Consider the following 22,498-nt stretch of genomic DNA (forward strand, 5'->3'; position numbering starts at 1 on the left):
TTTTAGAAATCTTAGGATGCAGGAGAGATTTTTAACACCTAAATTTCTTACTTAAAATCCAAGAAACGCTATAAGGACAACATACCATCAGCTTGATCATGACCCTCTTTTACACTGTTTTCAAACTAAAAACCTGGATTTTAAAATCCATGTATTTGGTACTAGTTCCGTGGTTGGTTCGATCTCCTAAAACGAAATGGTCAGGACAAGATCAAATCTTTCTTCTAGCGAGTTGCTGACTCTCCTTTAATTGAATTCCCGGGGTGACTCTTAAGGAACTAAGCGCTTCGCTTTCCGGGCTCTCACCTCGGGCTCAGTTAGCTGACCTTCCTACTCGTTGACAGGACTGACTGACTAATAGGATCGGAAGAACCGGAAGACTGACTGGTTGGCTCACATATGACCAGTACCAAGCCAGTAGTTGTTCGAGGAATTAGGTCAAGCAAGAGGTTGCTTGAAGCATTACACACAAGGTAACTAGTTTGGAATACCAAGTTTGTTGCCTCCAGCCCCTATATATATTAGATACATTAGGGTTTTAATAGGTTAGTGGGCTCTAGCCCAAATAGGCCCACCTCAATCGGACTTCAAACGAACCGCAATAATAAATCGAACTTTGAGTGTTTTTTCGGATTTTGCTGGAATTTTCACATTTTAATGAAGAAGACGATGAATAGTGTCGGGCTTGGCGGGCCGAACCGGGCCGTGCGGGCCCATCAAGGATCTGCGACGGGCTTTTCAATTAAAAAGGGCCCAGTAGACCCTCTTAGCCCACCAGACTGCTTGGCCCAACCTGACCTGAACCGGCCCATAGGCCTAAACGGCCCAAATCTGTGTTTGACCCGGTTTGGCCAATTTTTATGAGATTTTTTGCCAGATTATAGCGGTTCTGGAGGTTTTGCACCATTATAAATCCATTTTTTGGGTCAGTTTTGGCATTTGGTATCTGTATCATATAGGTATAGTGTAAATTCAAAAACTTTTGATTTTTCAAGTTGGTTTTTGAGTCAAATATTTTAGGGTTTTAGCCCAAGTAAAACTGGTTCCGAACGTTTTGCAACCCTTTGAAACCATTTTGCCATTTGAGCACTGTATAATACACTTATAGTGTATTTTTAACACTTTTGACTTTATAAATTTGGTTTTAAGTCAAAAGTTTTGGAGTTTTGGGCTCGGATTAGATTGGTTCCTAAGGTTACAGACCGTTCTGGACTTATTTTTGAGGTCATTTTTGGTATTTAAGCACTGTATGATATAGTTACAGTGTAAAATCAAGACTTTTGGTTTTGTAAGTTTGATTTTAAGTCAAATATTTTGGGGTTTTGGACTTGGGTTAGACCATTCCTATGGTTTTAGACCATTCTGAACCCGTTTCCAAGGTCTATTTTGGTGTTCGGAGTCTGGATTTTAAAATTTCAGTGTAATTTTATAACTTTTGGGTTTTTTAAAGTGGGCCTTGAGTTTAATTTTGATTTCAAACTCTTAAAGAATTAACTAAATGCTATGGAAACCCAGTTATGTAAAGTTTTGATGTTGTTTAATGATTAAAACTCAGTCAATGAACACCTTTGGTTTCTAATTCTTAACTTAAGAACCCCTATATGTTGTTTATATGCTTTATGTTTTGCATATAACTTAAGGGTTAAAATGATTAGTTGAAATCATATATGGGACTAAACTTTTAACTTGAATGCACATTAGTGCTTAAAACCCAAGCTTATGGTTATAATAAACTGATAGTGTTTATTTTCAAAACCTAAAACATTGAATTATGTTTGATCATAGAACTTGAAAGTTGTTTTTGTATACACAAGTTTATTACGTTGTTCATTATTTTTAGTTGAAATTGAACTATATCTTGTTATGATTGGTCACTAAATGAATGAACAAAGAACTGTGATTCCGACTGGGAAACAAAATCGCTTAAAGTTAAGTGGTTAATTTTAAGAACCGTGTCGCATACAATGACACATTTATGGACTATGAACCACTTTCAATTGCGACTATTTGTCCAAGAGCAACACTTAGCCCAACGGATGACTGTTGTTTTGCACAAATAGGCGGTGTGAGAGGGCTAGGCCTGGGTAACCTAGTTTGGGGTTATGCTTCTGCCCAACGGTGATGTGCGCCTCAAGTATAAGGTTATCTGGCCCTAGTTGGTCTCATGGGAGAGCCAATTGTGTGCTATGGCACGGCCCAACGGACGGCCCACGGTGACACGCCTGGTGTCTCGCCAGAATCACAGTATTGTGATTTCCTGAATTGAAAATTGTTTGTGTGTTGTGGCACGACCCAACGGACGACCCACAATGACACGTCTGATGTTTCGTCGGGGTCACATTTTTGTGATTATGGGCAATCTAACTAATTTTCCCTTAAGATAGATTGACTAAGTATTGTATGTGAGAACCAATTGTGTGCCGTGGCATGGCCCAACGGACAACCCACGGTGATACACCGGTGTCTCTTCATAATCATGGTATTGTGTTTTCTAAAGTAGAAACCAATTCTGCATCATGACACGGCCCAACGGACTGCTCATGATGGCACATATGGTATCTAATTAGAAGCACACTTATGTATTATCATGATTTTATACATTTTAGTCATTCTTTTCAGTTGGATTGATTAAAATCGTAGATTGAGTTAATTAAAGTCCATTTGTGGACTGAATAGGTGTTATAAGAAGTGAGCATGTTTTGAACTGCAAGTCTATGTCTGTGACATTGAAGTTGTTGGTATCTTAGTGTCTTTTCTAGATACCGATTATGTTGAGTAATTTAATGGGTCAGAAACCTTAGCAAGTGATGGAATAGATCTGCACAATTCAAGACTACAAAAGGCTAGACTATGTATCATTGAATGACAGGCTCACTAAACCCACATCTAAAAGATGCTTATGAATAGTGGGAGTTCAATGTTAGTATCACTCTAGTAGTAATGGTAGACCTCCGTTTTTTTTATTCAATTCGAGATATTTTTAAGACTCGAAAATGCAAAGGACTTCTTGAATGTAGTTAGTGAATATTTTAGAGGATCATTGGAAGCACTTGCAAATACCCTTATGATGTGTTTTGATAACCTTAAAGTCTATTCATCAAAGTTGTAGTTTTGAGCACACTTTGAAAGGCTTTAGATTCAGAACCTTGGTTGTGCTCACTTTCGACACACCTTTTGGTTATTTTAAATGGCAACATTAGAGTCCTGAAGATATAGACTAGTCTTAGCATTATCAATTAAAGAGAGTGAACTTGGTATCAAGTGCCATTATCTTGAATAATAAATGACACATAAAGTATGGATCCCTTAAGTTCGATATGGCCTGGAATTAATACCATATCTTTGTATATTATGATTTCTATTTCGTAAGTACTCCGGAAAAAGATTTGTGAATAGATTAAGGCATTACTATTCACATTTAAAATTCTATGTGAGGTCTTGGTGCGAGTTAGGTGCTTAGTAGAGGAGAGTATACCATTATATCGGGAAATAGAATAAAGGTGGCTGTTGAATCCATTATTACTCGCCACTCTTTCTGAAATTTTGGTTTCATATGAACTAGAAACCTTATTCTAGAAAAACTTGATTCCTTTGGCTATGAATCAAGGTCTGGAAGTATAATGGATTCTCTCTAGTTTTCCATTTCCCATTTAGTGATTTTGGTTCTCTTCAGGGCAATCCTTATTGACTTGGATTGCACTTCTCTCAAGGCCAGACTTGGCCTACCTTGCATTAGAATGAGATAATCGGTATTGTTAGAAATAAATGAAATCGCGTGAACAAGAATTTATCCAATCAGTGGCTTAAGTTTTTTAATCACATATCTGAGGATAGTTGGGTAAAAGAAGAATTCTAGATTCACTTGATTTTACCGATTTAAACAATGATACGGGGTACATTGAAGGAGAAATATACAAAGATTAATCGGTTTAGGGTGTCACCAAGAGTATTGATCTACTAAAGGTCATTCACAATGACATCTTGGATCTTTGGACTCTGACAGTTGGTGGCAGAAGGTGTTACCCTTTTGGTTAAATTTTCTAGCCATATTTAAATGTGTCTCTCTAATCAGAAGTATGAGGCCCTATCTTTGTTTGTGATCTATAAGGTAAGAGTCGAGAATTAACTTGACATAAACGATCAAAACAACAAGGGTCATTTATGTAACTCTCTGTTGCTTAAGATTGTGGGTTAAAACTCTTAAAACACCCATGTATTTTGTGATCCAAGTAAGGCTGTACCTAAGATCCTTTAAGATTTATGGGTCATAAGGAAGCTGAAATTGGGAAACATGCAACTTTGGGTTGTTTACATGAGGCAAAAGTTTATAACCCACGAATATAGTGATTAAGCTCTATAAAAATAAGTTGCAATTTCATAGATTATCTTAAAGTATTTAAGGGTTTTAGGTTCTGTTGATTGACCCATAGTACGTATATTGTCAGGATTAAATGTGCCAAGACTTCTAAAGGATGGTGACCTTAGTGGGAGTGTAGTGTCTTTAGTAAAATCACCCTTAAGGAGAACCAGATTGTAGTACCGGTACTGGTGATCCAAGAGAAGGTGGTACCAATGCTCATTGGAACATTAAAAGACACATATAAGTTAATAACCCACATTATATATGTTTTGGTGGTGACGACTACCGAACAATCCTTGAGGCTATGGAAAGAGGCACATAGTCTGTAGACTTAGAGATTCTGCTTAAGGTTTAGAGCAGACTTCCCGACAATTGTACATAAAGTTTCATCAAGTACTCTCTATGTTAAGTTTTAAGGAATTGTCACAGGATAATGGATATATCTTAAGGTCAGAGGAGTAATATTATTTTCCTCGTGTTATGTGTTGATGGTATACTACTTGCTAGTAGTACTTAGCCATGTTCAATGATATTCATACAAAAGAATTCAGGTGAAGCATCCTACGTAATAAGAGTTTAGATTCACCTAGTTGGGACTCGAGGATTGCTGAGATTGTAGAAAGCCTATTTTGGTAAAGTCCTAAGTATTGAACATGGATAAATTACTCCATTTGTAGTGTTCCTATAGTTAAGGGTGATATATTCAGTCAGTTCCAAGGTCCCAGGATCGATTCATTATAGGAGCAGATAAAGAAGTTCCCTAATAGTTCCGCAATTAGGGTCTATTGAATGTTTAAATCTGCACCTATCTGTGTATAACCTATATGGTGGGCAAATTTAGAAAGTACCAATATTATTTATGTATGGATCTTTGGAAATTTGCCAAAAGGTTATATATTGTCTGTAAGGGACTAAAGGATTAATGCTCACATAAAGTAAATGAGATAACCCTAATGTGATTAGTTAATCTAATTTCGACTGTTGTCGGAACACCTAGAGTTCTGCTCTAGTCACTACAAGAAAAAGGAAATTCACCGACGGTCATGACCGTCGGTGTATATACCGATGAATGTCGGTGTAACTTACACCGACACTTTTAGTGAACGTCACTGATGCTACCGTCCCTAAATGTATATACCGACGTTTATTTAAAAACGTCGGTGATACCATTTATACCGGCGTTTATGAACGTCGTTATAAATAAAAATCAAACGTTGTTGTTAAGGTAATCGCCGACGCTTTAAGAAACCGTTGGTGTATATAATATTACACCGACGGTCACGACCATTGTTAAATCCCAAGTGGGCCTTTGGATACGTATATTTACCGTCGTTTTTGGAGCGTTGGGAAGTACACCGACGGTTACTGACCATTGGTGAATATGCTATTCAGCGACATTTTTGGAGCGTCGGTGATAAGACTGACACTCAGAAAACGTCGTTGAATAGGATATGGCTGCACTGTTATTGTTGAAATCACCGACGGTCCTGACCGTCGGTAAATATAGATAAATTTTTATTTTTTTTTAAAAACCCTTTATTTTGAACAAAGATGGAAGAAACCCTAGAAAGAATCATTTTCCCCCTACATAACCAGATGAGAAATAAAGAACTACCAACATAATCTTTTACACTTTTACAATTTTAATACCCTCTACCCACACAAAGAACTACTCTGTATTGCACGTCAAAAGAGGTACTTCTTTTGACATGACATAATAACATGAGATCTCTTCCCTAAATATGATCTGAAATACTAAATTTCATCACCAGCCAAAAACAACAGAAAAATGTATGGGATACAGAGATCCTATATTGCATCCTTGCCATATCAGACGTCTTCGTATCTGGGTAATACATAGTGTGACTGAACCAAGTGGGACTCGGATAACTGCACATAGCTCTGCTGCATATACGAAATGAACACTATAAAGGTTCTATTTGCACACAAAGACTGTCAACTTTTTGGAGAAAGTTGTGTCATTCAAGTCAAGAAAATTTGGAAGTTTAAGCAGAGACTGGAAGCCAAAAGACAGATAACACTTCAATGACAGAATAATTAGCTTTGATATTAGCTTTGATACTAGACAATAACTAAATGAATGAGGGGGGCAGAGCACAGGTAAAAAAGGAAAAGCATGATTAAAAACCATGAGGAAAAAGCATGATCAAAATTGATACCAAACAAAACAGCAAAACAGTAAGTGCGACAAAACAGCAACACAAATTTACATCACTGGAAGTAAAAAAACATGTCTTCTCCAAATACAGAAAACTCATTATTTTTCTGGATCCTGGCATCAACTATTCCAAATCAGAAATGAGTGAAATTCTGAAGATGTAAGAAAATGTCACATCTGAATTCATGAATTTCTATTTCCCAATGTGGGAAATTGTCCTGGATCCTCAATAGAGGGAGCCACTACTGTGCTTGTGCTACCACCATGGAAACCGCCTCTGAACTGCCCACGTTCACCACGCCCCCTGCCTCGGCCACCAGGACTATAGTACCTTCCACCTTCAGCCGGCTTTAAAAACTCATTGATGCTAAGGGACTAACAAGAAAGAAGGTTCCCATCATGGATGGCTATAGGAAGCTACTAAGAATAACGAATATGTACATATATAGAGTTTCCATCTCTCAGATACATGTGACGAAAAGATCCTAACATTGCCTAAAATTAGAAAGCTTTGTAAACCTAGCTTGCTCCTACCATAAACAATTAGAGGTACTAGAGACACTGGAAAAGCTGGTAGTTTATTGATGTCAGAACTCTTGAGGTATTGTACTATACATGAGATTTATCGCTCCAAATCATGTCAGTGTCACAGATAACCAACCACGCCAGCTTTTGTTTTCCTAATCAGGGAGTCCGTGTACAGATTGCTTCAAGCGCTTTGCAGAATTCACAAAACCAGCTATCACCTGAAACTCATCCAATTGCTTTAAAAGAAAAAGAAGGAAGATGTGAGGTTGGGTAAGCACAGTCCAGTACTGGATATTTGAATGCTACACAGAAAGCTTGATCCTAAGAACACGACTTTATCTAATAATTACCTCTGCATTGGGAATGTATTGGGAAGGTTTTATTGCTTTCTACGTAGTTTGCATAAGGGCATTGGAAGTGTTTCAAATGTTTGGAAAGGAATAGAAGTAGGATAAAAGATAAATGGAGAAACTTATTGGAATCCAATAAGGATGAAGGAAGCTTCGTTGCAGAGAACAACATGAAATATGAATGGTGGGAAGTAGGTATCAAATCATGCATAAAATTGGACAAAGACGAACTGAGGAGAAAGGCTTGGGATTCCAAATAAGAAATTGAAAATACAAAATGACTAGTAAAGGAGCAATCCATGGTAAAAAGCATCCTAAGAATTCATGCAAAATTGGCATCATTGGTTGACAATTTGTGTTTCATTTTTTTATTGATTATATATTTTTAGAAGTATCCTAAGAACTCCCTTTGTTTTGATCTGTTACTTACAGGCCGCCAGAAGCATGTCATCATGAACACGGATCGCCCCTGACATCACCAAACCCAAACCGAGTCCCGGGAAAATATATGCATTCTTTGCCTGAATTCAGATGAGAAAAATATATTATACATAAAGAAATGACTTAATAACAAAATTTTCTGCTCATTTGCATACGTACTTTTTCTAAATACCCAAGAAAACAACTGAATTACAAACCCGGCCTGAGACAAAAATTTTGCCATCATATTCGACAGGACCAAATGGGCTTCCACTAGCAAAAATTGCACGACCCTGAAGGATGCAGGAACAAAATAAATGTTAATATATCTATTTATTCCAAATGAAGAGGAAGAAAAAAATACTTAACAAATTAATGAAATTATTTACTTCGCATAATCAAATATCTGCTATTATATCTCTACAGAAAGACACGAACACTGGAAGGTGTATATATTTACCTTAGTCCATGTGTAAGCTTCTTCAGCCGTGCACTCGGATTGCGAAGTTGGGTTCGAAAGTGCAAGAATTAGGGGTTTCTGTGTGTCATTGTAAAAAAGTTTCCTGATACCAATTTGATGCAGTTGAAGTAACGCGGAAACTCTATTACCACATGATGCAGGTGGGGTTCCGTAAATTCAGCAAGAATTCCCCTTGAAAATCAGCAGATTTCCAGCAAGATGACAAGCACGAACAGATCTAAAATCTCTTGAACTTGTTTTTGGATTCTTTATTGAATTGAAGCTTGGCTCAACAGAAGAGATGCAAGAGCTCCAGAAACATACGAAGAACTGAGTGAAATCAGCTCCAAATATTGCATTCAACAAGATGCAAATAGATGGAATGGAAAAAAAAAAAAAACTAGAACACTACTTTGCAATTCCATTTTAGCATCAGTTTTAGTGGAAATTCAGCAGAGATGATGCTTTATGTGAAGGATACGAGAATACAAAGACATAAAGAACCAGAACCAGAACCAGAACCCTCTATAATTAAAACCGGCACTTGAGTGATAGTTTGTGCTTCTACCTAGAAGGGTAATGAATTTACACCAGAGGTTTTGGTGGTTAGTGCATGCTTTCTCAAGCTTCTAAGTTCGTAATTCATGATTTGTTGGAAAGTCATTTTTCATCACGATCGATGATACTAGAAATTTGTGAAAACATTTATATAATAGATGCATTGGGAAGTAACAAAGATAATGGTCCATTGAGATGGATTCCAAAAAAGAAATTGAAAATACAAAATGACTAGTAAAGGAGCAATCCATGGTAAAAAGCACCAATACAAACTTCAGTTTTAAGCATTCCCAATTCAACATGTAATGTGGAAGATAAGCATTAAAGCGGTTAATAGATACCTGAGATAGAAAATGCCTTTCAACAGCTTCCACCAGCTGCTCCTTTGAAGGATGGAAGCTGATGTCATCCTTATTACAAATTCACAAGGAATCAGTTAAATAGAACCATATTACAATTTCACAAGGAATCAGTTAAATATAACACAACATCCGTCTGATATAAGAGTGTATAAAAGTTATTCTTTTTTTCTTAACTAAATTGCTCAGATCACTGTTGCGAGGATAGTTCATTTAGCCCACTTCAATTGTGAAAATTAAATAAAAAACTAAAAAAAGAAGAAGAAGAAGAAAGAACATTGAATCACAAGTTTAAAATGCCTCCAGTATCGCCACAAAGCCGCAGTCTCCAATTTCCTTAAATCCACCGTCTGAAATGCATTTCCGTCTAGTTGCAACCATTTAAGCACAATCCATGGAAATTTATTTTTAAATACAAAATAAACGAAAGATATAAAACAGTAACAGGCAAAAAAGGAAACAGCCATGAACAAATGAACTATCTGAAATAAATAAAGACGATATACCGGTGCCCTTCTAGGAGTGTTCCTTGACCCTAAATCTGAGCCACTTAATGAGACATCCCCACAGTCATAAATTTCTTCCTCTCTTGGCACTTCAATGACACTAAGTGCATTTCTCTGAAGTTTCACCTCATCGCCATTCGTTAGCACCTAAAAATTCATTACAGAAAGACACACATTCAGAACCAAAAGAATTCCCCAAAATCACGAAAAGATCATGCATCACAAAAACAGGGACTCTACCATGCAAGGTGCGTGAGGCTCTATCCTCTGGGCGGGGGAGTGTATATTTCTCCTCATAGAGGGTGGCTGTGAGTCATGGGAGGTGGGGATATTCTTCCTCTTTGCCATGACTGAATGATAAAGATATGACCTATAATATAAAAAAGGGAGATCTACATCAGTGATTAATAAAACATATGCACTTAGCTGCATGTTAAAAAAGTGAATGGGTCCCACATGCATCGGTTATACCTTACAAAGTAAGCTACCTTTCCAAGCCATTGATTGAATGGTTATGATCGACCTATCATGTCTAACATTCCCATGGAACCCCATAGAGAAAAGGAACCACCATCATGAATATCTTACCCAAAAAAAAAAAACAAATCTTCACATAAGACAAAAGGAAAACACGATTCATCATTTAAAGAGATCTTATTCAAAGATGGGCATTTGGATAAGATCCAAAGATGCCCCCACTATTTGTATTAAGCAATTGTGATGAGAGTTTTAGCAGCTGGGATAAGATCCAAACATGCCTCCCTATTGTATTAAGCACTTCAATTACTCAACTACAACCCAACATACTAGTTTTCTCAAGGTTAAGCTAACTGACATGTTATCATGAACACATTGAGCAGCATGTGACACTTGATTGAGTGTTGTCCAACATGAGAAAAAAATCAGTTGTACTGTCCTGGTCTGTAGTCTATTGGAAGTTGTAACAGATCATAAATTTTCTGGTTAGGGAGGGTTAAATTCCACCCAACTCTCGACTTCCTAAGCTGCAGTCACTGGAATTTGTGATATCTGAGACAATTCCAACGTGCTCAGTCTTTACACTAAACAGATTCAGCTGGGGACAACAATTTTGACTACCAATATGCCCAATGAGCTGATTATGGTTCAGTTCCCTGTACAAGGATATACATTGGATGACTACAATTTTGACTACCAAATTGCATAAACAAACGGATTATAGTATAATGCCCAAAAGACCATATGTGCTGCTGAAATCTGTATGCTTTAAACATTTGACAAAAAACTAATAGTAAATAAAGGACAACAAATTCCATGAGAATCCAATGTATTTTCACTTCTTGGAAAACAAAAAACCTACAACTCTCTACCTAGCATATGTAGGAAAATGGGTAAAGAGAGCTCAAGACATATGTATAATAACAACAACGCTCTGCAAGCATGAGTCAAATTGAGAAAATCAATATCATTGGTGAAAGTAGAAGTTTGGTCGCTTAATTCTAATCTTATCAGTCCTAAGATAACTACTACTTACCTTATGTTCTTCTCCCACTAATACTACTCTTACTACTGTGATTAATTGGTGAATGGAGTGACCTCCACTGGCATCCTTTTTGTGCATCTTAACTTTTCCCTAGGCAGAATCATATTGGATAAGTAAATGTACCATCAAAACAAAATAAGAAAATATGACAGGTAACATGAGACAAAGAAAAAGAGCAGCTCAGCACAAGGACAAAAGACTCCATTGCCGTAAAAAAAAGTAGTAAAAACTGAAAAAATAAGTCATTTTACAGATAGAAAGAAGAAGAAAGAGAAAAAGTAAGAAAGTAACCCATCAAAACCCATCAAAATATCGAATTAACAAAGTAAAGACCCATAAAAAGAGAAAAAGGAAGGAATTAACCCATAAAACCCATGAAAATATCAAATTAACAAAGTAAAGAACTATTAAAAAGAGAAAAAGATATTCGACCATATCCTGTCCCCAAAATTCCTTTTCCCTCTAGTGTGTCTCATTTACATTTCAAATAACACCAAAAACAGCCCAGAAAAAAACAATTACAAATTTGTAAAAAGATTTCAAGAAAATAAGCTTTGCAAAGACAGGAAATGGCACAATCAACACAAATCAAAGAAATTTGGACAGAGCCAACAAATTTGACGGAGCCATTAAATTGGGTGAAATATAGGTCTTGTAATCAAGAGCAGCACAGGGATGTTGAAGCAGGGTGGTTTTTCACAACATATCTAAATCTCCAATAGGAGGTTGGTTCTCCCAAACCTATCCATTTTAATTGAGAGGACAGACTTGACTTAATTGGGGAAGATCTTCAACCAACAGCCCCTTCTTCTTAGTTCACACATTGGAACTTGTCACATTTCAAATTAATGAGATGGAAATATAGATTTCATTAGCTGATAAATGAGATGGAAATATAGATTTCAGACATGAATAAAAAAGAAAAAATCAGGGACAAATTAATGAAAATGGAGATGATAGAATGGTGGAGAACAATACCTTATGGTTGAGAAAGAAATCTGATCTTCTTGTTTGCAACCAACTTCTTCCTCTTCTATTCCTTTTTAAAACCTAATCACTCTCCTCTCCAAAGACCCTAAATGCTCCTCCTCTCTTCTTCTTCTCTTCTAGAACTTTCTGAAATTCTCCAAACCCTCTTTCCTTTTTTTCCTCGAAACCCTAATGGGGCCTTCCTTTTCCACAGATCAAAGAAAGAGGGAGAACTGAGATGAGGAGAAGAGAAAGAGAGGGTGGTGGTGGCTGTGGATTTCGATGGTGGGATTTGATGGACGCCTGAGGTCGAGATGGTGTGGTGTCGGCCGAGCCTTCTCCTTCTCCTTCTCCCAAACTTTGAAACCCTAAAGAGAAAAAAATGGGTTTTCAAGAGGGTTTCTGAAAAAATGGGTTTTCACGAGGGAAATTTTAGAAAGCTCGGGTCGGAAAACGTACCGATTTAGTCTTTTTCGATTCACCGATGTTCCCAAAAAAAAAAAAAAAAGCCGGTGGTTCTTATCTGCAGCGACCCTCATGATCGTCGCTTTAACGCAATGCACAATTAATTACCGACGTTTTACATTGCAAACGTCGGAAAATACAAACATTTAGTGACTTTTTAAAAATGTCGGTGAATAAATGCGCGGTAATAGCCACTCACTCTCGTTCTATTTTACGAACGTCGGTGCATAGTCGGTGCATATAGAGTAATAGCAACGTTTTTACAAAACGTCGGTAATAACTGTTTTTTCTTGTAGTGAGTTTATTTTGCATAAAGTCCTAAATCGTGGAAGAATGTCAAATTGACACTCAGTTACTTCCACCTTGGGTACGGAGTTTATTGTGTACTTCAAGGCCTTGTACTATGCCTTGAAGTCGCAGAATTTTGTCTCAGGATTTTATCTTGTTGATAGTCGACAAGTTACTTGTATTGTAATAATTCCCCTGCGGTTTTACAATTCCAAGAACGATAAATCAAGTAATATGGTCAATGTATTGATATATTATTGTGAGGAAGTTTAGAATCAGTGTGTATCTGAAGATTACATAAGCACCACACTTATGTTAGCGGATCCTTTGACTGAGGGCTTGTCACCAAAGCTCTTCAGAGAGCATGTAACGCGCATAAGGTTGGTTGACACTTTTGATAGCCTATGACAGTGGGAGTCTGCATTAAGTATTGAGATACACTGTTGTGATCACATTTTATTTTATGATTCTGATATATATTATTTTCTACCGCTCCATTTTGTGCACATTACGTAAATAGATTCTGAGTAAGAGGTAGAATGTCTGTAGACTGTTTTGGTCCATATTTACATCTTATGCATGTATGCGTTTACATTCATGTTGGTAAGTATTACTAATGATATAATCGTGGGGTAGGCTATTGGGTAGAGTTGGTGACCCAATGGTTATATGGTTTATTGTTAGTAGTTTTTGCTGAACGGAATGTTGTGTTTATTATCTAACTAACTTAAAGATATGATCCTTATGTTTGGCTTAAAGATCTTGCTGGCCAAGTGGGAGAATGTTAGGAAATTATCCTAACGGTGGATGTGGCATGTGCAAGATCAACGGCCTAGATCATTTTGTTAGTTGATTTTGTGAAAAGGCATTAAGTGAAAAGCCATAAAAGAAGGGGTGTAAATGTAAGAGACTTTTGGGGAGGGAACCAGCGTGATGAGGAGTTGTGTTTCTTCCCATAAATGTCTATTTATTCTCTCATCCGGTCCCTACTTGCACACAACAATTTCTACATCATTCTCTTGGCAATCCACGGCAAAAAAAGAGAGGAAGTCGGTCCCCATCACCGTCTGTTGTGGAGTGAGGAGAAATATCGGAATTGAATCCTTGCAATGATAGCAAAACGATATCCGGCATTCGGTATGTTCCCTTTACTGTTTCAATTTCAATCCATATGGTTAATTGTGATTTTCTCAACCGCCAAAGATCCGTTGCCCGTGTTCCTTTTATTATGAACACTCACTAGAGAGATAGAGAGAGAAAGCAGAATCCTATAACCGTAGTGCTGCCACGTGGCACCCCCTCTATAACAGCCATAAATTTTTCGATATTTGGATGTTACAACGTACCGTTTTGTTAGTGCTGCCACGTGACAGTTTTGTTTTTCAAAAGACACCCTTCCTCCACATTACGATGAGGCATGCCAGTCAACCCTTTTAAATTTTAAATTTTTAATACATTCAAGGATCCCTTCGTATACAAACGCACCCCAAGAAATTTTTATTTCTGCCATACCTCGTATAAGTCAGCCAAAAAACTGGAGCAAATCTCTCTCTCTCTCTCTCTCCCCTCCCAACAACATTTGGAACGTCGATTTAGGCTTTTTCCGAGTGCAAAGAACCATGCAAACGGTCATCCTGCCAGCTTCAACAATTACCCAAATTTAAAACGTTTTCTTCTTCCGTTTATCACAAAACGCGTTTAACTCACAATCTTACCGAAATTTAAAAACCGCTTTAAGTGGATATGAAACACCGTTTCAGTCCTTTAATTTAGGAAAAGAGATACGAAGGAATTAAAGAGATAAAAGGAATTAACTCCATCTTTCCGAAATTTCAAAAGTCGCCTATTCTTTTCCAAAACGATTTGTATCTTATCTATTACTTATATATAAAGCTGAATGTGGTACGCTGGGGTGGCACCCCCTCTGCATACCGCATTCAGCTTTGAAATTTTCCCGAAATTAAAAACCCACGGAATTTAAAAAGATAAATTAATTTCGTGTGTATCACATCTCTTCCCTAAATAATCTCCACCAAATCACCTCTCTTCCCTAAATCAGTGCGAGGGTTATACAAATCAGAACGTATCCCAAAGATAAAATTATTGCTTAAATCTCCCATCTTTTTTAACGCATCCTTCTAAATATATGGGTATATAATTTCGATTTTAAGTGTCTTTTAATTGCCCAATTTACTAATTAGTAAATTTCTAAACGTCTTGCCATTTCCATAATTGCAATAAAAAAAACCACTACTTCTATTTATAACTCCTCCTCCACGATTTACCAATTCGATTCAACTCTACGCATATTCCAAACGAAACAACCATTTCATTAAACCATCCGTTTCCAAACGCTCTCTCTTCCTCACTACATAAATCATTATAAAATAATTATAATCTGATCTAATAATACCCTTCTCTCTCACACACACGTTTTGGTATTCTTCTCCATTTTATTGTTGCTGCACATCCTCTATCTGTTTATTATTTTTTACTTATTTATAAATTCTGTAAGAAATGATTGAAATGAGCTGTTGCTTTATGCAGAAATCATTATCTAAATTTCAATATCATAATTTTTTCTTTCACCCTTGCTTAGAGAAATGAGCTCTAAGCAAGGTTTCTGAACAGAGTAGCCATCTTGAGAATCCCTGCATTCCTCTGATCTACATCCTCTATAAAATGGCATGAATGCTATCAATTTTATGATATTCTATAGCAACGAAATGTTAGGAAGAAGTATTCTAGGCAACTCAGGAATCATCGGCAAAACACTTGGGAAGCAGAATTTTTAGGCAAAAAATCAGGTTCGTTTCTATTCCAAATACATGGTTACTATTTGCTAAGGCCCTATCTGTTTTAAATTTTGAGAACCGATTGTGAATACAATAATCAGTTTTGGGCCCATATCAATTCTAAAAATCCATAACAAACAGGGGATTTGGACAACCGATTGTGAATCCAATAATCAGTTTTGGACCCGTTTCTGTTCTAAAATTCCAACACAAACAGGGTAAAAGCATTTGGAATTTGAGAACCGATTGTGAATCCAATATGAGTTTTGGTCCATTATCCGTTGTAAAAATCCAAAACAAACAGGGGAAAACAGGACCCGTTGTGAATCCTATAATCAGTTTTGAGCCCATTATTAGGTCTAAAAATCTAAAATTAAAGGGGGAAAGCAATTGGATTTTGAGAGGCACGGTTTGTTGCCTGCAATCTTAAAAAACCTTATGTAATTGCAATTTACAGCCAAACAACACCCAAAATGCATTTGGGTTGTATTTGGATTGGTCACCCAATCTGACTGGAAATGTGAGGATGAAATATTATATTGCCCTTATTGATGTTATGTTTAGTTGCTCCTAGCATATTGTTTAATTTTACAAGGCATTGGAAATTATATAACCTGGCATATTTATGCAAAGGATAAAATAAATGCCATATATTACTATAATAAACATGGCATATTTATGCAAAGGTTCTATAATCCACATTTGTTTACAGCTTCTATGTTTATGAACGAGAAACTCTTGCAATTTAGAGCTTTCGTGTTTAGGAATGCAAATCTCATGATTTACAAGGAGTGGCTAATGAATCAAAATTAAAATATGAGTTTATTCGTTATGAAAAAAAACCCAATTAAGATTAAGAGTTCCAATAGTTTAACATTTAAAATAGTCAAAACTCATTTAAGCATGGAACCCCATATAATTCTCTACCTGATCTGTTTACAGCTTAATGTTTAAAATCAAGATACTCTTCAATTATAATATAATTATTTTTTTGGAATAACTATAATATAGTTATTAATTATGAAAACGGTTTATGTATCCACGGAAAAGGTTCCAAACTTTTTTTCCTGCACTTATATATGGTTAGCAATGTTACAAATTGCCACGCCTCCCTTGATCAACGGGTGAAGTATATAATAAACCTGTTGATTCTCTTCATTTAACCGTCTCTCCTTAATTTGAAAACTTCAAAAATAAAACCTGTAGCGGTTTCATTAAACCTGGCTTTTCTCTTACTTCTTTTAAGATATATGTCCTTACTTTTGTAACATATAAAACTGGCTTTTAGATGAATTTCTCAACCCTTATCCTATTGAAATTTTCTCTATATCTTACTTATGAATGTTTTTTCTGTCTTTTCATTTTTTTTCTAAAAAAATGGTTATAAAGATTTCTTTTTTGGGTCTGCAACTAGTCTAATCTAATATAATAAAGAGGAAGGGGGGTTTACTGTTCACCGCTGAGGTGGCAGCCCTCCCCTTCCTCCCTCGAATCTAGGTGGCCCAAAATTTTCCAACGTGGCAATTTGTTTCTTATTAATCCTTCAAAATCGCTATTAATTTGGGCAATTTTTCTCTTACTAACCCTTCAAAATCACTATTAATTTGCCTTTGCATTCCGTTTTAATTAGTAGTGCATGCTAAATCAGTTTTGTGGATAACCGATCTACACTACTAATTTGGCTATTAATTTGCCACAATCCGTGATTTAATTTGGCTACTAATGTGGCAAGTTATTTCTCATGTGGCATTCCAAATTCTTAGCCCATTTTTTTTAATTTTTCGTCCAAAAAATTAAAAGATATAAAGAGCATTTATTTATTTTTGCAATTAATTACAAGTATGTTTTACCAGTATTTTCCGTTAGAAAGTTATCACAGATCATATATAAGTGTGCTTTGAAACATGGTTTAAAATTTCGACCTAAATCCGAAATTTCGGATACCGGTGCAGACCGAAACCGAAAATTGCCGAAATTCAATTTTTCGTCATTCGGATTTCGGTCCGGAATTTCGGAATTTCGATCCGAAATTTCGAAATTTGGGTCCGGAATTTGGAACCAAATTACCAAATTTCGGATCGACATAAATCATTATAAAATAATTAAACCATTTCATTAAACCCTTCCGTTTCCATACGCTCTCTCTTCCTCATTACATAAATCATTATAAAATAATTATAATCTGATCTAATCATACCCTTCTCTCTCACACACACGTTTTCGTATTCTTCTCCATTTTATTGTTGCTGCACATCCTCTATCTGTTTATTATTTTTTACTCATTTATAAATTCTGTAAGAAATGATTGAAATGAGCTGTTGCTTTATGCAGAAATCATTATCTAAATTTCAATATCATAATTTTTTCTTTCACCCTTGCTTAGAGAAATGAGCTCTAAGCAAGGTTTCTGAACAGAGTAGCCATCTTGAGAATCCCTGCATTCCTCTGATCTACATCCTCTATAAAATGGCATGAATGCTATCAATTTTATGATATTCTATAGCAACGAAATGTTAGGAAGAAGTATTCTCGGCAATTCAGGAATCATCGGCAAAACACTTGGGAAGCAGAATTTTTAGACAAAAAATCAGGTTCGTTTCTATTCCAAATACATGGTTACTATTTGCTAAGGCCCTTTCTGTTTTAAATTTTGAGAACCGATTGTGAATACAATAATCAGTTTTGGGCTCATATCAATTCTAAAAATCCATAACAAACAGGGGATTTTGACAACCGATTGTGAATCCAATAATCAGTTTTGGACCCGTATCTGTTCTAAAATTCCAACACAAACAGGGTAAAAGCATTTGGAATTTGAGAACCGATTGTGAATCCAATATGAGTTTTGGTCCATTATCCGTTGTAAAAATCCAAAACAAACAGGGGAAAACAGGACCCGTTGTGAATCCTATAATCAGTTTTGAGCCCATTATTAGGTCTAAAAATCTAAAATTAAAGGGGGAAAGCAATTGGATTTTGAGAGGCACGGTTTGTTGCCTGCAATCTGAAAAAACCTTATGTAATTGCAATTTACAGCCAAACAACACCCAAAATGCATTTGGGTTGTAATTGGATTGGTCACCCAATCTGACTGGAAATGTGAGGATGAAATATTATATTGCGTTTGTAAATGTGAGAATGAAATATTATCTTGAAATCCAAAGCTAATTTGATAAGGTTCGTATATCACGCCTTGATGGTCGAAGAAGATCTGAGAAATCAAATTACACTACATAAATTTTCCCCATATGTTTCATAAATTTTCTCCACCTCCTACCTTCTTCATATTATCTATTTTTACATTAAATTGTTTTTTTAAAGCATATTTTTTTCCTTTCCCATTTTTCATATCCCATTTTTTTTTTACAAGGAAATAACATGTTTCTTACCTTTCTCTGCCAGAGTTTCTATGAACGTTGATTTAGCATAAATCATATAACCTACATGTAGTTGAATAATGGATCTCTTTCATTTCTAGCTGGACAGTAGTAGTTAAGTAGCTCAAAAATAATTTCAGTCCATTATATTCTATATCTTATAATAATTTTCTTCCCAGTTTTTTTATACAATTTCTACTGAGAAAATGGCGGCTCACAGCTGTTTCTAATGATGGTTTTTTCTTTGCTAAGATCATCCTCCCCACCGTCTGTTTGCTATTTTTTGTTTATTTTCAATGTATTAATGTTATTTCTAGGAAGAAGTTAGAAAAAAGGGCAAATGATGAAAAAAATGCAAACTTTATTCGAAATTCTTAATAAAGGGTAGTAATCTGGAAATTATAAAAAAGGGGTGTGAGGTGAGAGAAAAATTATATGAAGACAAAAATACCCTTAGTTTAGGTTTTAACCTTTTACACTGTTTTTATTTTTTTACTTTCGTTTTTAACTTTTTACACGGTTTTTTTTTTGGGGTTTTAATGGGGTGGAACCATTAATTGTTAGAAACAAAATATTTTGATATAGGGTTTATAGGTTTTGAATGGTTGGGCTTTGATTTTGTGTTTGAAAGGGTTTGGTTGAGGGCTTTAAATGGGAATAATGAGTAGAAAAATCAGAGGAGATCTAAATCCCAAGGGTAGGAGAGAAGAGTATGGGCATGGAATAGTCCTGACCAGTTTCCAATCATGTCTTTTTATAAAGTCCCCTCTCCTCTTGGGCAATCTATAACCTGGTGCCAAAGTGTGGCATGTCCGTATCCCTCAAAGAGGAGAAGCTTTCAGTTGCTGGGAGCAACAAATAACATGCTAACTTGCAATCATAACCAAAATAGGAAGATCCATCTGGGAAAGTGGTGAACTCTTGTACGAAGGCAGCATAGGTGATGAAGCAGTTCTTCATTCATTGTTCAATCGTAAGAGTTGTTCAATTTAGGAGATTAGTTTTTTTTCTCAATCTTTCCGCATGAGATGATATTTCATTAGTAGGATGGTTGAGAGGGCCACTAACCGTATAACAAGGCGCATCTTTAGGAAACTATATCATATGCTAATATGCCATTTTGTTCAAAAACTTGAAAAGAGAATGGAAGATCGTATAGCGATAAAGGTAGATCCTTACTGGAGATGAAGATGTTAGTAATTCATGTGAGTTAGTAAGCATGCTGAAGTAGTGTCATGTTGGTGAAAAATTCACTCCCAAAAAGCATTCAAAATACTGCGGCAGGATCCACCATAGAATCCCTGAAATTAGGGAACTGGTTAATGTGTTGAGTGTATTACATAAAACCGCAAAGGTGCCTTTCTTATATTGGCCTTAATATTCCTCTTTCCAGTATTTGAAACTAGAAAAAATGGGAAAAAAATGACAAAAAGACATTTAAGCAGTAAACATGATAAACTTGATGCAATAAAATGGATGGCTTAGTATCTAAGGAACAAGTGTTTCATGCGTGCCCCTTTCGCACTGTGGTGGTGCTTGTTCGTGTAAACTTACTGGGATACACCGGCCTTTCCATGCTTGTCATATGCTTCACGTTTTCCAGGGTCACTTAGAACTTGATAAGCCTCACCAAGTACCTTGACACATACAACAATATTGGAAAAAAAACGCACCGATAATATAGAGGTCATGTAAGGACTGAGAAGATTAGGCTTGAGGGGAAAATATCTAATATCCGAAGGAATATATAGCATAACAACTTGTGACTGTTCCAGCCTGTATGTGCCTACCTGAAAATTATGAGCTGCCTGGGGATCTCCAGGTTTTTTGTCTGGGTGTTGCCTGCATTATAAGGACAAAATAGCTACTTAAGTAAAAGAAGCTGACATAACATAGCAAAGGCTTATCAGCAATAAATTTTGAGACTTAAATTTTTTATTAAAAGAAAAGATAGTGATGGTTTAGGGAAAATGTCATTCATATATGTGTTGGCCCCAATAAACATGGATCGATTATATTGTGTTGAGGTCAAAAGAGAAAGGTAAGGAGGCTTGGAGATACACGGGCAAAGGGCACGTGTAGAGCTCCACCAAAAACAAGAAATGTAACACCAAAATAAGAACTCTTTATATAGATCAAAACAACTTACAAAAGATTTCTACACTTGTTCTACCTTAAGCCTTCACCCATGAAGCTTCTCTCTTAACTTTCCCTTGAAGTTCTTAAGCTTGCAATCTCTACAACACTACTCCATCTTTGTAGACTCAAAAGACTCCTAAAAATAGTAAATACATTAAACCATAGTTGTAGTTCCCATGAGTCATCTAGGTAGTGTAAGCAACTACATAGGAAATCCACATTTGTCTCTATGATAAATTAGCTACACAAAAAGACTTACATTTTCCATGCATAATAAATAACCTAGAAGACTACATAGACTTTCCACAAAACCATACTAATATTAATTTTGATTTACTATTTCCAACACCCCTCCTTAAATCAAAATCCCAAAATGTTTCTAGTCTTCATCAACATGATCTACATCTGAGCTTGATGAAATCTTCATTTTCAACATAACAATTTCGCCATCAAGCAACTTGATCCGATTCTTCAAATCCGCCACACGATCTCTTTCTTCAACTTCAACCGAGGCTTTGAAAAAAAAAGTTTGAGGTCCGGTCCTTCTTTCCAAACACTGTAAATGGGAGGTTTTAACTTCAACTTTTCTGAAGCTTCCATTAGAAATGCTTTGAACAAAGCTTGCACAATAATGGTTTCCATCATGGTGCATCAAACATCATAACCGTTGCCTTTGTGCAACACCAACGGGATAAAGAAGAAAATTGTTCTTTTCCCAACACTCATTGGGCCAATAAGAGAAAATCGTTCTCTTTCCCGGAACAGAAAAGAGGACACTTGTCCTTCCAATCTTGAGAATAAGTGAAGAGTATCGTTCTCTTTCTCACACCATAAATTTTGCACCACCCAATCAAATGAAAATACCACAAATAGATATAGAGAAGAGAGTCGTTCTCTATTCTAACCAAAAAAAAAAAACCTTAAACAAAACCTCCTCGTTAAACCTTTAAATGGACCATAATCCTTTCAACCCAAACACTTGAAGGAACATTCAGATCTTGAACATCAGTCAACTTTCACATATGTGTGCTCTTTTGACAATAACTCTTTGTAGAAAATTCCGATTGACGATAACATGCCCTAGGCTCCGATACCACTTGTTGGCCCCAATAAACATGGATCGATTATATTGTGTTGAGGTCAAAAGAGAAATGTAAGGGGGCTTGGAGATACATGGGCAAAGGGGACGTGTAGAGCTCCACCAAAAACAAGAAATGTAACAC

The 22,498-nt window shown here is 36.2% G+C and overlaps 1 protein-coding gene across 7 annotated transcripts; it reads right to left on the reverse strand.

Annotated features, from left to right (window-relative positions):
• Positions 1-6,960: 6,960 nt before the first annotated feature.
• LOC143878643 (uncharacterized) lies at positions 6,961-12,751 on the reverse strand. Of its 7 annotated transcripts, none has more exons than XR_013251062.1 (9): positions 12,671-12,751; positions 12,221-12,579; positions 9,961-10,090; positions 9,721-9,867; positions 9,502-9,564; positions 9,197-9,265; positions 8,298-8,627; positions 8,018-8,130; positions 6,961-7,938 (listed from the first exon to the last, which is right to left on the reverse strand). XR_013251062.1 is itself a non-coding variant. In XM_077380907.1 (6 exons), the coding sequence occupies exons 2-6, from the start codon at positions 10,066-10,068 to the stop codon at positions 7,220-7,222; spliced, it is 471 nt and encodes a 156-aa protein (XP_077237022.1). In that variant the 5' UTR covers positions 10,069-10,090; positions 12,221-12,688; the 3' UTR covers positions 6,961-7,219. The 7 variants fall into 7 exon arrangements, 1 of the variants encoding a protein (XP_077237022.1); XR_013251063.1 differs by having other exon boundaries at positions 6,961-7,303; positions 7,848-7,938; positions 12,221-12,688; XR_013251064.1 differs by having other exon boundaries at positions 7,256-7,285; positions 7,848-7,938; positions 12,221-12,688.
• Positions 12,752-22,498: the final 9,747 nt, after the last annotated feature.

This window comes from Tasmannia lanceolata, unplaced genomic scaffold (assembly GCF_043159265.1).
Source record: "Tasmannia lanceolata isolate RefF3 unplaced genomic scaffold, GAP_Taslan_0.1 ptg000006l, whole genome shotgun sequence".
Classification (NCBI taxonomy): Eukaryota; Viridiplantae; Streptophyta; class Magnoliopsida; order Canellales; family Winteraceae; genus Tasmannia; species Tasmannia lanceolata.

Bases quoted from the DNA above. Each gene is read 5' to 3' on its own strand.
- LOC143878643 (XM_077380907.1), bottom strand. From the start codon at position 10,068: ATGGCAAAGAGGAAGAATATCCCCACCTCCCATGACTCACAGCCACCC. The intron at 9,565-9,720 runs GTATATCGTCTT...AATGCATTTCAG, and splicing joins ACACTCCTAGAAGGGCACCG to ACGGTGGATTTAAGGAAATT. The intron at 7,304-9,196 runs GTATCTATTAAC...TTTCTTTTAAAG, and splicing joins AAAGGCATTTTCTATCTCAG to CAATTGGATGAGTTTCAGGT.